We start from the raw sequence: 14,543 nt of genomic DNA, 5'->3' as shown, positions 1-14,543 counted from the left end.
AATTCCTGGGTTCAAGGGATCCTCCTGCTTCAGCCTCTCAAGTAGCTGGGACTCTAGGTCCACGCTACCACGCCGAAGTTTTTTTTGAGAGCAAATTTTGCTCTTGTTGCCTAGGTTGGAGTGCAACCTCAGCTCACTGCAACCTCCACCTCCCAGCTTCAAATGATTCTCCTGCCTCAGCCTCCTGAGTAACTGGGATTACAGGTGCCTGCCACCATGCCCAGCTAATTTTTGTACATTTAGTAGAGACAGGGTTTCACCACGTTGACCAGGCTGGTCGTGAACTTCTGACCTCAGGTGATCCACCTGCCTCAGCCTCCCAAAGTGCTGGGATTACAGGCGTGAGCCACCACGCCTGGCAACTATTTTTTTTTTTTTTTCCTTTTTCTTCAGATCTAGACATAAAGACTAATTTTTAAACTTTTTGTAGAAATGTGATCTCACAATGTTGCCCAAGCTGGTCTTGAACTCTTGATCTCAAGTGATCCGTTTGGTTTTTAAAGTTACGGCATTAGAGGCATGAGCCACTGTACCTGGCCGTCTACTTTTACTTTTTCTTATTTTTTTATTTTAAAAATTTTAATTAATTTATTTATTTTGAGATGGAGTATCACTCTGTTGCCTAGGCTGCAGTACAGTGGCGCAATATTGGCTCACTGCAATCTCTGCCTCCCAGGTTCAAGCGATTCTCCTGCCTCAGCCTCCCAAGTAGCTGGGATTACTCCTGCCATCACGCCCGGCTAATTTTTGTATTTTTAGTAGGTATGGGGTTTCGCCATCTTGACCAGACTGGTCTTGAACTCCTGACCTCATGATCCACCTGCCTTGGTCTCCCAAAGTGTTGAGATTACAGGCGTGAGCCACTGCGCCCGGCCTCTTTTATTACTTTTTTTGAGATGAGTCTCACTCTTGCCCAGGCTGTAGTACGGTGGTGCGATATTAGCTCACTGCCACCTCCACCTCTTGGGTACGGGTGATTCGTACCCAGCTAATTTTTGTATTTTTAGTAGAGATGGGGTTTCACCATGTTAGCCAGGCTGGTGTTGGACTCCTTAAGTGATCTGCCTACCTTGGCCTCCTAAAGTGCTGAGATTACAGGCGTGATCTACTGCTCCCATCCCCCAACTACTTTTTATTGTTATTTTATTTTATTTTATTTTATTTATTTATTTATTTATTTATTTTATTTTTTTTTTTTTTTGAGGCGGAGTCTCGCTCTGTCGCCCGGACTGGAGTGCAGTGGCCAGATCTCAGCTCACTGCAAGCTCCGCCTCCCGAGTTTACGCCATTCTCCTGCTTCAGCCTCCCGAGTAGCTGGGACCACAGGCGCCCGCCACTTCGCCCGGCTAGTTTTTGTATTTTTAGTAGAGACAGGGTTTCACCGTGTTAGCCAGGATGGTCTCGATCTCCTGACCTCGTGATCCGCCCGTCTCGGCCTCCCAAAGTGCTGGGATTACAGGCTTGAGCCACCGTGCCCGGCCTTTATTTATTTATTTTTGTTTGAAACCGAGTCTCGTCTGTCACTCAGGCTGGAATGCAGTGGCATGATCTCAGCTTACTGGAACCTCACCACCCGGGTTCAAGTAATTCTCCTGCCTCAGCCTCTTGAGTAGTTGAGATTACAGGTGTGCGCCACCACGCTCGGCTAATTTTTGTATTATTACTAGAGACAAGGTTTCACCATGTTGACCAGGGTGATCTTGAACTCCTGACCTCAAGTGACTCGCCCGTCTCAGCCTCCCAAAGTGCTGGGATTACAGCCATGAACCACCGCACCCGGCCCCATCTTTTTAAAGAGCTTTCCAGACTTCCGTTTCTGATATAGTTTACGTTTATTTTTTTTGAAATACGGTTTACTTTAAAGTACTAACTATGTAAATCATTTTGGGGAGAAATCTATTTTAATTGTATTTATATTTAACTTTTTTTTTTATTTTTTTTACAGTGCTGTCAAAGGGAAAACCCCCCAAGTAGGTGACAGAGTATTGGTTGAAGCTACTTACAATCCTAATATGCCTTTTAAATGGAATGCACAGAGAATTCAAACACTACCAAATCAGGTACAGAAAATATTGAGTTAGGTATTAATAGAAGCTTGGTAAGTGAGTCTTCTAATTCACAAAGTTTTTTTTTTTCTTATTCTTTCATTTTTTAATTGAAGAATCAGTCGCAAACCCAGCCGTTACTGAAAACTCCTCCTGCTGTACTTCAGCCAATTGCACCACAGACAACATTTGGTGTTCAGACTCAGCCCCAGCCCCAGTCATTGCTGCAGGCACAGATTTCAGCAGCTTCTATTACACCACTATTGCAGACTCAACCACAGCCCTTATTACAGCAGCCTCAGCAGAAAGGTATCTTTGCTTTTGTTTCAGACGAATATGTAACTTTTTAGTTGTTAATAATAACTGTGCTTTTAATTTCAAATAGGCAGGGATTTCAAGAAAACTTGAAGCCTAAAGAATCCTGAATAGGACACATCTACTTCCATAGCTACGTGGAAGTATTTTTTTTTTCTCTTAGTGATAAGAAATTGAAAGATACACCCTTGTGGACTTAAATATCAAAACGATTAAATTACTTATTAAACCATACCGCATCCGGCCGGGCGCGGTGGCTCAAGCCTGTAATCCCAGCACTTTGGGAGGCCAAGACGGGCGGATCACGAGGTCAGGAGATAGAGACCATCCTGGCTAACACGGTGAAACCCCGTCTCTACTAAAAAATACAAAAAACTAGCCGGGCAAGGTGGTGGGCGCCTGTAGTCCCAGCTACTCGGGAGGCTGAGGCAGGAGAATGGCGTAAACCTGGGAGGCGGAGCTTGCAGTGAGCTGAGATCTGGCCACTGCACTCCAGCCCGGGTGACGGAGTGAAACTCCGTCTCAAAAAAAATAATAATAATAAAAATAAACCATACCACATCAAATGAATTTGCTGAGTTTTAAGTTTTTTTGCCAATTGATTGAAACTCCAGATGTGTTCTTTTTCACTCTGTCACCCAGGCTGGAGTGGTGCAATCTGGGCTCACTGCAACCTCAACCTCCCAGGTTCAAGCTATTCTCCTGCCTCAGCCTCCCAAGTAGCTGGGACTATTGGCATATGCCACCATTCCCGGCAAATTTTTGTATTTTTAGTAGATACAGGGTTTCTCCACGTTGGCCAGGCTGGTCTCGAACTCCTGACTTCAAGTTTTCCGCCCACTTTGGCCTCCCCAAGTGCTGGGATTACAGGCATGAGCCACCGCACCGGGTCCAGATGTGTTCTTATAAAAACAGTGTTTAAAATGATACATAGGGCTGGGTGCGGTGGCTCACACCGTAATCCCAGCACTTTTGGAAAAATACAAAAATTAACTGGCTCGTGGTGGCAGGCGCCTGTAACCACAGCTACTCTGGAGACTGAGGCAGGAGAATCACTTGAACCCAGGAGGCAGAGGTTACAGTTATCCCTGATCACTCCATTGCACTCTAGTCTGGGTGATAACAGCGAAACTCTCTCAAAAAAAAAAGAGAAAAAGGTGACAGTTAGCCTTAGCTTAAAGAAGCCTACTTAATTGGCATTAAAAAATGTAATTGTGACATGTTCTTTTATTTTTTTGAGGCAGGGTTTCTCTCTGTCACCAAGGCTAGAGTGCAGTGGTGTAATCTTGGCTCACTGCAACCTCCACCTCCCCGGCTCAAGTGATCCTGCTACCTCAGCTTCCCTGAGTAGCTGGGACTACAGGTGCACGCCACCCTGCCAGCCTAATTGTTATATCTTTTGTAGAGACGGGGTTTCACCATGATTGCCAGGCTGCATTTTCTTTTTTGGAGACGAGGTATCGGTCTGTCACTCAGGCATGGGTGCAGTGGTGTGATTTCAGCTCACTACAGCCTCGACCTCCTGGCCTTAAGCAGTCCTCCCGTCTCAGCCCCCCTCTAATTTTTGTACTTTTTTGTAGAGGCAGGGTTTTGCCATGTTGCCCGAGCTGGTCTTGAACTCCTGGACTCAAGTAATCTGCCTGTCTTGGCCTCCGAAAGTGCCGAGATTACAGGTGTGAGACACTGCTCCCAGCCTGCATTTTCTTTGTTATTGTAAATGATGATACATAGCAAAATGACAGATTACAGTGTAATGAGTTATTTAATGAACACCTATGTGATCACTACTCAGGTAAAAAAAATACAACATTGTGTCTGGTAGCAGGGCAGTGGCTCACACCTGTAATCCCAGCACTTTGGGAGACTGAGGTGGACGGATTGCTTGAGCTCAGGTGTTTGAGATCAGCCTGGGCAGCATGGTGAGACCCCATCTCTACTAAAAATCAAAAAAATAGCCAGGCGTGGTGGTGTACACAGGCTGATGTGGAAGGATCACTTGAGCCCAGTGGGCGGAGGTTGCAGTGAGGTAAGATTGCACAACTGCACTCCAGCCTGAGTGACAGAGCAAGACCCTGTCTCACAAATTGCACAACAACCATTTGTAACTCGTGTTTTTGGATAATAGTTTTATTCTGTAAGTATGCATCCTTGTTTGGTTTCGAACATAATGTGTGATTCTACTTTCATGACATTTTGTGTGTGAGACTTTTTTTTTTTTGAGATGGAGTTTTGCTCTTGTTGCCCAGGCTGGAGTGCAATGGTGCGATCTCAGCTCACCGCAACCTCCGCCTCCCGAGTAGTTGGGATTACAGGTGTCCGCCAACACGCCCAGCTAATTTTTTGTATTTTTAGTAGAGATAGGGTTTCACCATGTTGGCCAGGCCAGTCTCAAAACTCCTGACCTCAGGTAATCCACCCGCCTTGGCCTCCCGAAGTGCTGGGATTACAAATGTGACCCACTGCGCCCAGCCTGGCCAAGAATTTGTAAATGATGCTTTTTATAATCATCCTTCTTTTTGTATTTTGTTTTGTTGTTTTTTTTTTTTTTTTGAGGCAAAGTTTTGCTCTTGTCACCCAGGCTGGAGTGCAGTGACAAGATCTCGGCTCACTGCAACCTCCGATTCTGGCTTCAAGTGATTCTCCTGCCTCAACCTCCTGAGTAGCTGGGATTACAGGCGCCCGCCATCGCGCCTGGCTAATTTTTTGTAGTTTTAGTAGAGACGAGGTTTCACCATGTTTGCCAAGCTGGTCTTGAACTCCTGACTTTCAGGTGATCCACTCCCCTCAGGTTCCCAGAGTGCTGGGATTACAAGCATGAGCCACCGTGCCTGGCTTGTTCATCCTTCTTACTGCATCCAATTTTTGCTTTATGTTAGGTCTTTTCTTTGTTTACTTTGGCCTCATGGCTTTTTTATTTATCCATTGTTTTATATTCAGTTGTTTTCTTTTTGATCCTTTATATGTATAGTTTGTAAGAATTTTTTCAAGCTGACTCCTGTGTCTTTTTATTTTTGAGATGGAGTCTTGCTCTGTCACCAAGACTGGAGTACAGTGGCGTTATCTCAGTTTGCTGCAAGCTCCGCCTCCTGGGTTCACGCCATTCTCCTGCCTCAGCCTCCCGAGTAGCTGGGACTATAGGCGCCTGCCACCACGCCCGGCTAATTTTTGTTTTTTTTTTGTTTTTTGTTTTTTGTTTTTTGTTTTTTTTTTTTGAGACAGAGTCTCGCTGTGTCACCCAGGCTGGAGTGCAGTGGCGAGATCTCGGCTCACTGCAAGCTCCGCCTCCCGGGTTCCCGCCATTCTCCCGCCTCAGCCTCCGAGTAGCTGGGACTACAGGCGCCCGCCACCGCGCCCGGCTAGTTTTTTGTATTTTTAGTAGAGACGGGGTTTCACCGTGTTAGCCAGGAGGGTCTCGATCTCCTGACCTCGTGATCCGCCCGTCTTGGCCTCCCAAAGTGCTGGGATTACAGGCTTGAGCCACTGCGCCCGGCCTAATTTTTGTATTTTTTATTTTTTTAGTAGAGTTGGGGTTTCACCATGTTAGCCAGGATGGTCTTGCTCTCCTGACCTCATGATCTGCCCACCTTGGCCTCCCAAAGTGCTGGGATTACAGGCGTGAGCCACCACGCCTGGCCTCTCCTGTGTCATTTTTACAGTTCCCCATTGAGTATTTCTTAAAGGAGATGTCCCAGTGAGGGTGTTCCAAAATTGAAAACTCCCTATATGTTTCTGGGATGACAGGGACATGAAAAGGGAGACGAGCATAACAATGCATAAGAATCCTACTGACATACACATTTTTCCATTCATAATAAAAATCAGACGGGCGCGGTGGCTCAAGCCTGTAATCCCAGCACTTTGGGAGGCCGAGACGGGCAGATCACGAGGTCAGGAGATCAAGACCATCCTGGCTAACATGGTGAAACCCCGTCTCTACTAAAAATACAAAAAACTAGCCGGGCGACCTGGCGGGCGCCTGTAGTCCCAGCTACTCGGAGGCTGAGGCAGGAGAATGGCGTGAACCCGGGAGGCGGAGCTTGCAGTGAGCTGAGATCCGGCCACTGCACTCCAGCCTGGGCGACAGAGCGAGACTCCGTCTCAAAAAATAAAAAATAAAAAATAAATCAGACCATACTGAACAAATTTTTTAGGAAACATAGTAGTGGAGAGATTTTTTTCCTGCTACAAACTGCAGAGCAGTAATTCAGATGATCACCATACTAGGCTTCCTACTAGGAATTAATGTCATTGTCCTAGACCAGCGTCAGAAAACTGTTCTAGTGGAGAGATGTGGGATCTCATATATCATGTTTTCAGTTGGGAAGAATGAAATTATTTGTGCTTGTGTTTATTTTCTGTGATGTGTAATAGTTCTGTCTACTTTAGAGATGTTTTATGTGAATCATTCTACTGAGGTTGAGCAAATTTTAAAGAAAAACACATTTTTTAGTCCTTATGGCGTGATCGGATGTTGAAAGGGGGAATGAGTATTTTAATCTATGTTGTAAAGGACTTAGTTACTTGTTTTAGTTACTCTGTCTAAAATACTTACAACTTTGCATATATTATACATCTTTCCATAAATTAAGTGTGCATTGTAGTAAAGAAGGTAAATTTGCACTATTCCTACCTGGAAATATTTATACTATTTCAAAATGAAATTGTTGATTTTTAATATTGGGAAGAATTCGTCAAGATAGTGTCCCACCTGGGCAACATAGGGAGACCCCGTCTCCTCAAAGAAATTTTTTAGAAAATTAGCTGGGTTTAGTGGTGCATGCCTATGTCCCAGCTGCTTTGGATGTTGAGATGGGAAGATTGCTTGAGCCTGGGAGGTGAGGCTGCAGTAAGCCATGATTGCACTCCTGCACTCCAACTGGGGCAATAGAGTGAGACCCTGTCTCAAAAAAAAAGGTAATTTTTTTTTTTTTTTTTGGACACAGTGTCTCGCCCTGTCGCCCAGGTTGGAGTTTAGTAGCACGATCTCGGCTCACTGCAACCTCCGCCTTCTGGGTTCAAGTGATTGTACTGCCTCAGCCTCCTGAGTAGCTGGGATTACAGGAACACGCCACCACGCCTGGCTAATTTTTTTTTTTTTTTTTTTTTTTTTTTTTGAGACAGAGTCTTGCTCTGCTGCCCAGGCTCGAGTACAGTGGCCGGCTCTCAGCTCACTGCAAGCTCCGCCTCCCGGGTTCACGCCATTCTCCTGTCTCAGCCTCCCGAGTAGCTGGGACTACAGGCGCCCGCCTCGTCGCCCGGCTAGTTTTTTGCATTTTTTAGTAGAGACGGGGTTTCACCGTATTAGCCAGGATGGTCTCGATCTCCTGACCTCATGATCCGCCCGTCTCGGCCTCCCAAAGTGCTGGGATTACAGGCTTGAGCCACCGTGCCCGGCCTTAATTTTTTTGTATTTTTAGTAAAGACGGGATTTCACCATATTGGCCAGGCTGATCTCGAACTCCTGACCTCGTGATCCACCCGCCTCTGCCTCCCAAAGTGCTGGACTTACAGGTGTGAGCCACCGCGCCTGACCTGACAGTACCTATTTTTTTTTTTTTTTTTGAGACACAGTTTTGCTTCTGCCGCCCAGGCTGGAGTGCAGTGGTATGATCTCAGCTCACTGCAGCCTCGTCTCTTGGGTTCAAGTGATTCTCCTGCCTCAGGCTCCTGATTAGCTGGTATTACAGGCACCCACCACCACTCCCAGGTAATTTATGCATTTTTAGTAGAGATGGGGTTTCACCATGTCGGCCAGGCTGGTCTCAAACTCCTGACTTGAGGTGATCCACCCGCCTCGGCCTCCCAAAGAGCTGGGATTACAGGCCTGAGCTACTGCACCCGGCCAGTACCTGTTATTTGAAAATATATATTAACAGGCCAACTTTGAAAAGACAATTTTAGTGACTCTCAGTTATTTAACTTTGTTCATCTAATTTTATCAGGTACTTTTGAACTTTGTTTAGACACGCTAAACATTTTTTTCTTTTATTTTTTAAAGCTGGTTTATTGCAGCCTCCTGTTCGTATAGTTTCACAGCCACAACCAGCACGACGATTAGATCCCCCATCCCGATTTTCAGGAAGAAATGACAGAGGGGATCAAGTGCCTAACAGAAAAGATGATCGAAGGTATATTTTCTAAAGTATACTGTGGATGGTGGCAATGGTTGTACAACAGTGTAAGCATAGTTAATGCCACTGAACTATGTGCTTATCATATAAAATTTTAAAATGCTGAATTTTGTGTTATGTCTATTTTACTACAAATTTTAAAAAGTTAAACAAATATACTGTGGAATCTTGCTTATATTACCTACTCTACTTTGTTGAAGAGCTTTTCCATAATATTAGAAATATTAGTAATTTTAGAAAAATTTGTTTTCAGTCGTGAAAGAGAGAGAGAAAGACGTAGATCGAGAGAAAGATCACCTCAGAGGAAACGTTCCCGGGAAAGATCTCCACGAAGAGAGCGAGAACGATCACCTCGGAGAGTTCGACGTGTTGTTCCACGTTACACAGTTCAGTTTTCAAAGTTTTCTTTAGATTGGTAGGTTATTCTCCACCCATTGTTTTCTTGAGTTACTAATTTCATGTACTTTGACAGAATATGTTACAGAGATATTTTTCTTGCAACATTGATTTCCCGACAGTTAGTGTTCTTCATGTAAGGGCAGAAATGGAATTTGAAATAACTTAATTTTCTACAATGCTGCATTATTTTTATATCCCCATGAAGGAATCGACTGGTATTGAAAAAGACAGCCCCTCAAGGAAATTCCTCTGTCATAAAGTTATTCCCCTAAAGTTAGAATCAGTTAAGATCTAGACTTACTGATAACTTGAAGATCATGTATAGTCCATTGTATGTGATGAGGCAATAATACAGTAGTAAACCAATTATTTCAAGTTTAGCTGTGGCAATGTAGTATAACAGAAACATAGACATGCATATATACTCACATACATAATGTATTCACGTGTATAGTGTATGTGTATGTATATACATAAATATTCACCTTTTGAATCAGAAGTCATGACAAATTACTAGGAGTTTCTTTTTTCTTTCTTTTTTTTTTTTTTGAGACAGGGTCTTACTCTGTCACCCATGCTGGAGTGCAGTGTCGTGATCTCAGCTCACTGCAGCCTCCACCTCCTGGGTTCAAGCTATTCTCCTGCCTCAGCCTCCCTAGTAACTGGGATTACAGGTACTCAGCAGCACACCCAGCTAATTTTTGTATTTTTAGTAGGGATGGGGTTTCACCATGTTGGCTAGGCTTGTTTCGAACTCCTAACCTCAAGCGATCCACCTGCCTCGCCCTCCCAAAGTGCTGGGATTGCAGGTATGAGTCACTGTACCTGGCCAACTTACCAGGAATTTCTGATGTCTACCTGCAAAAAAAAGGTAATATTAACTAGCAGAATTATTGTGAGGTTTAGTTCAGGTATCCAAAGGACTTAACCCATTGTGTGGCAGTTGTATAGTCTCAGAAATTAATGGTGGGTTGTGGTGGCAACTTAGGTAATAGATGAATAGACGGAAAAAAAACAAATTGGGCCGGGCGCGGTGGCTCAAGCCTGTAATCCCAGCACTTTGGGAGGCCGAGATGGGCGGATCACGAGGTCAGGAGATCGAGACCATCCTGGCTAACACGGTGAAACCTCGTCTCTACTAAAAATACAAAAACTAGCCGGGCGAGGTGGTGGGCGCCTGTAGTCCCAGCTACTTGGGAGGCTGAGGCAGGAGAATGGCGTAAATCCAGGAGGCGGAGCTTGCAGGGAGCTGAGATCCGGCCACTGCACTCCAGCCCAGGCGACAGAGCGAGACTCCGCCTCAAAAAAAAAAAAAAAAACAAATTGACCGTAAAACAGGAAAATCATTAAAAGCAGCGTTCAAGGCTGTTTAGCTAAAAGCAGATAGCTATATGCAATGCAGTGGCCTAAGATGATATTATTACATTTAAACAGTGATAATTACCATTCATAATACTTGCCTATCAGTGATTAAAATTTCTATATATTCAGTTCTAGATTTAGTAAGCTGGTGAATTTTAGTCAAGCTACTTAATGCCAAGAAAATTTTGATTGGTGACTTTGCTTAATTATGTTACGTAGTTGGCATTCATTTACTCTTACTTATGGTCAAATCAGCACCTACTTCTTTTTTTGTTTTTTTCTTCGAGATGGAGTTTCGCTCTTGTTGCCCAGGCTGGAGAGCAATGGGGCGATCTTGGCTCACAGCAACCTCTGCCTCCCGGGTTCAAGCAATTCTCATGCCTTAGCCTCGCGAGTAGCTGGGATTACAGGAATGTGCCACCACACTCGGCTCATTTTGTGTTTTTAGTAGAGACAGGGTTTCGCCATGTTGGCCAGGCTGATCTCAAACTCCTTGCCTCAGGTGATCCAATCGCCTCAGCCTCCCAAAGTGCTGAGATTATAGGCGTGAGCCACCACGCCTGGCCCAGCAACTACTCTTCATTTACACTAGTTTTCTTCTTATAGCTGTTTACTCTTATACTTAAAAATCTGTAGTCTGCGTATTTCAGAGAAACCAGTTGAAACCAACACCGCTTTCACAGCCTCAAAGATATTAAATAGGGGAGCTCTGATTTTAGCCCATCTGTTCTCAATATTGAATGCTTTTTTGGGAAGAGTTGATGCATAGGATATGAAATTGAACAGCTATTTAGCTTCTTCTAAATTAGACCTTCAGGGGCCAAGTGCAGTGGCTGACTCCTGTAATCCCAGCACTTTGGAAGTCTGAGGTGGGCAGATCACTTGAGGTCAGGAGTTCAAGACCAGCCTGGCCAACATGGTGAAACCCCGACTCTACTAAAAAATACAAAACTTAGTTGGACATGGTGGTGAGTGCCTGTAATCCCAGCTTCTTGGGAGGCTGAGGCAGGAGAATCACTTAAACCCGGAAGGCAGAGGTTGCAGTGAACCAAGATTGCACCACTGGAACCCAGCCTGGGCGACAGAGGGAGACTCTGTCTCAAAAAATAAAGAAAAATAATAATAATAAATTAGACCTTCACAGTTCAGTTTTACCACTTTGAAGTAAATTCCCAGAACATTAAATGGATCTCTTGCGTCGGCCGGGCACGGTGGCTCAAGCCTGTAATCCCAGCACTTTGGGAGGCCGAGACGGGCGGATCACGAGGTCAGGAGATCGAGACCATCCTGGCTAACACGGTGAAACCCCGTCTCTACTAAAAAATACAAAAAACTAGCCGGGCGAGGTGGCAGGCGCCTGTAGTCCCAGCTACTCAGAGGCTGAGGCAGGAGAATGGCGTAAACCCGGGAGGTGGAGCTTGCAGTGAGCTGAGAACCGGCCACTGCACTCCAGCCCGGGCGACAGAGCGAGACTCTGTCTCCAAAAAAAAAAAAAAAAAAAAATGGATCTCTTGCAAGTAAAAATGATTTTAAAGTTTCCATACTTCTCATTCGTAGTTGTATAAATTAAGATTTTCTTACACTAATGTGATTATAAAAAACTTCATGCCCATGAAATGATTTATTTGTACTTACATCTTTTGTTTTATTATAAATTTTACTCCTGTGGGGTAAAACATGACTTCAAAAATTCTGGTGATGCGAAATTGGGAAACAATTATACATATTTTCTTTTTGTAACACTTCCTTAAAAACAAAACTCAGATACTTGTTTCACGTTTTTATTATTTTGACAGCAGAATCATACCCAAATAAAGTGTAATTACAGGCCTGGCACTGGTGGCTCACACCTGTAATCCAGCACTTTAGGAGGCCAAGGTGGAAGAATCACTTGAGGCCAGGAGTTTGAGACCAGCCTAGGCATATAGTGAGACCTCACCTCTACAAAAAGTAGAAGTTAACCACATGTTGTAGTGCACCAGTAGTCCTAGCTATAATACTTGGAGGCTGACATGGAAGGATTGCTTGAGCCTAGGAATTCAGGTTACAGCAAGCTATGAGTATGCCACATTGTACTCTGGCCTGGGCGACAGAGCAAGATTCTGTCTTTAGATTGGATGGATGGATGGATGGGTGGATGAATGGATGGATAGATGGATGGATAGATAGAGAGATTCTGTCTGTAGATAAAATAGATAAATAGGTAGGTAGATAATAGTCTATTATCTGACAAGTTTATTGCTCTGTATTTATTTTTATACTTCAAATAAAGACATCTCTACATGTAGATTACTTCATCTTTCATACTTCTGCCTTTAGTTGTCTTTAAAAAAGACAATGTAGTTGTCTTTTCATCTTACATTATACTTTTAACAGACATCTCTTAACCTTTTGCCAGATTGACCTTTCAATTCCTCTCTTTTAAAAACTCTACTTCTTAGGAAAGAGGAAATGATCCTTTAAAAAATCAGTGCGAGACTTAAAAGACAAGAAATTTATGCCCTCTATACATAATAATCAGGTATGGATCTTAATCATTCACAGAGAAAGGGGTGTGGAGGTGCAGATAATCCAAGGAACATACGAATTTTCCTTTTGTGTGGATTTTTGTATTTAATTTTGAATGTAAGTATGCTTGATCTAGGAACTTACTATAGTAAGATAAAAGTTACATAGTTTTTCCGCACTCTGAAAACCTGATTGAGGGGCATACAGAAATATTAATTTGGTACCACTCTCATTGATGTTTTGTATCCTTTCAACATGAACCGTAATCTTCAAGTAATCCACAGTTCCAACTGAGGAAAACCTGCTTTTGTACAGATCTTTTCTGGAGCTGAGGTTCAAGTTATTTCAAAGGGTCTTCTGTAACAAAAAGTAACGAAATAAAGATAACACTGAGAATACTATTTATTCAAAGCTTTGAGTATACAAATTTGAAAGTAATATTTTCATATGTCTCTATTCAAATCTGTAGCTCATTGGTAACTGACTTTGTCCTTTTTCAGCTTACTTTTTACCATATGAAATTGTATTTGCTACAGAATCGAGTGAATGTTTGTGTAACCTTTTTATTAAGGCTCTTTACTCACTACTTATGTCTGTTTTTCAGTCCCAGTTGTGACATGATGGAACTAAGGCGCCGTTATCAGAATTTGTATATACCTAGTGACTTTTTTGATGCTCAGTTTACATGGGTGGATGCTTTCCCTTTGTCAAGACCATTTCAGCTGGGAAATTACTGCAATTTTTATGTAATGCACAGAGAAGTAGAGTCCTTAGAAAAAAATATGGCCATTCTTGATCCACCAGATGCCGACCACTTATACAGTGCAAAGGTTTGTATTCAACTGTGATATGCAGCTTAAATTTCTTAGCAGTTATTCATAATAAAAGGGTATGTAGAATTATCCTTCAGAAAGTGTTTGTTAGGTAGACTCGAATACCTGTTTTCTTCTTGACTGCTTGATCCTATTTTGGTTATATAATTTAATTTAAACTCTCTTTGCCTCATCTCTTGAGCTGTAAAACAAGTTATTCTAACATTTTAAACCTCATAAAAATGTGAAGATAAAGTTGATGTTAATGAGATATTTGGAATGTCGTATGACTTCTGGTAGCCTCAGATAAAACTTAGTGTTAGATGAATGCACTAAATGTTAGTCTTAAGGGAAACATTCAGTATATTATGTATAGTCTACAGTTTTGTTTAAAGCATTGTTTGAGTGAAAAAGCATCCCTTCAAAAGTTAAAACTAAGTAATTATAAGGTATCTAGGCCTGGCGTGGTGGCTCACGCCTGTAATCCCAGCACTTTGGGAGGCTGAGGTATCTAATACTATTTCTGCTATAGTATTACTTCCTATTTTTATTTAAAAATTTCAGACATCTAATATGTAAAGATAATTAGTAGTGCTTCTCATTTTTTCACATTACTTTAGACTTTTGACAGGATTGAATTATTTGACTATAATAGGTAATGCTGATGGCTAGCCCTAGTATGGAAGATTTGTATCATAAGTCATGTGCTCTTGCTGAAGACCCACAAGAACTTCGAGATGGATTCCAACATCCTGCTAGACTTGTTAAGGTAAAAGGACACATTTGTTTTAACTTTAGATGTATTCACTTTGCTTAGCTGTAACTTTGTACATATAAAATCTAAAACCCTACATTTTAATATGTGTTGATTAGTTTAATGACTAATTTCAGTATTAAGGCACCCAGAATTTAATGATGTAGATGTTTTTCTCATTGCAGATTATGACTATATCTTATTTGTACACTACTAG

At 42.7% G+C, this 14,543-nt stretch overlaps 1 protein-coding gene across 11 annotated transcripts in view; it reads left to right on the top strand.

The window, feature by feature from the left end:
- CCAR1 (cell division cycle and apoptosis regulator 1) overlaps positions 1–14,543 on the top strand; it is a 79,142-nt gene that overhangs the window by 27,939 nt on the left and 36,660 nt on the right. For all 11 annotated transcript variants that reach the window (XM_030941529.1, XM_030941528.1, XM_010375188.2 and 8 more), the window contains 6 exons: positions 1,946–2,060; positions 2,162–2,354; positions 8,359–8,488; positions 8,745–8,906; positions 13,365–13,590; positions 14,228–14,341. In XM_030941529.1, the coding sequence (XP_030797389.1) occupies positions 1,946–2,060; positions 2,162–2,354; positions 8,359–8,488; positions 8,745–8,906; positions 13,365–13,590; positions 14,228–14,341 (940 nt within the window). The remainder of the gene's footprint in view (positions 1–1,945; positions 2,061–2,161; positions 2,355–8,358; positions 8,489–8,744; positions 8,907–13,364; positions 13,591–14,227; positions 14,342–14,543) is intronic.

Source organism: Rhinopithecus roxellana, chromosome 11, assembly GCF_007565055.1.
Source record: "Rhinopithecus roxellana isolate Shanxi Qingling chromosome 11, ASM756505v1, whole genome shotgun sequence".
NCBI lineage: Eukaryota > Metazoa > Chordata > Mammalia > Primates > Cercopithecidae > Rhinopithecus > Rhinopithecus roxellana.
Note: the sequence above shows the minus strand (reverse complement) of the source record. Positions and strands in the feature narration are given on the sequence as shown.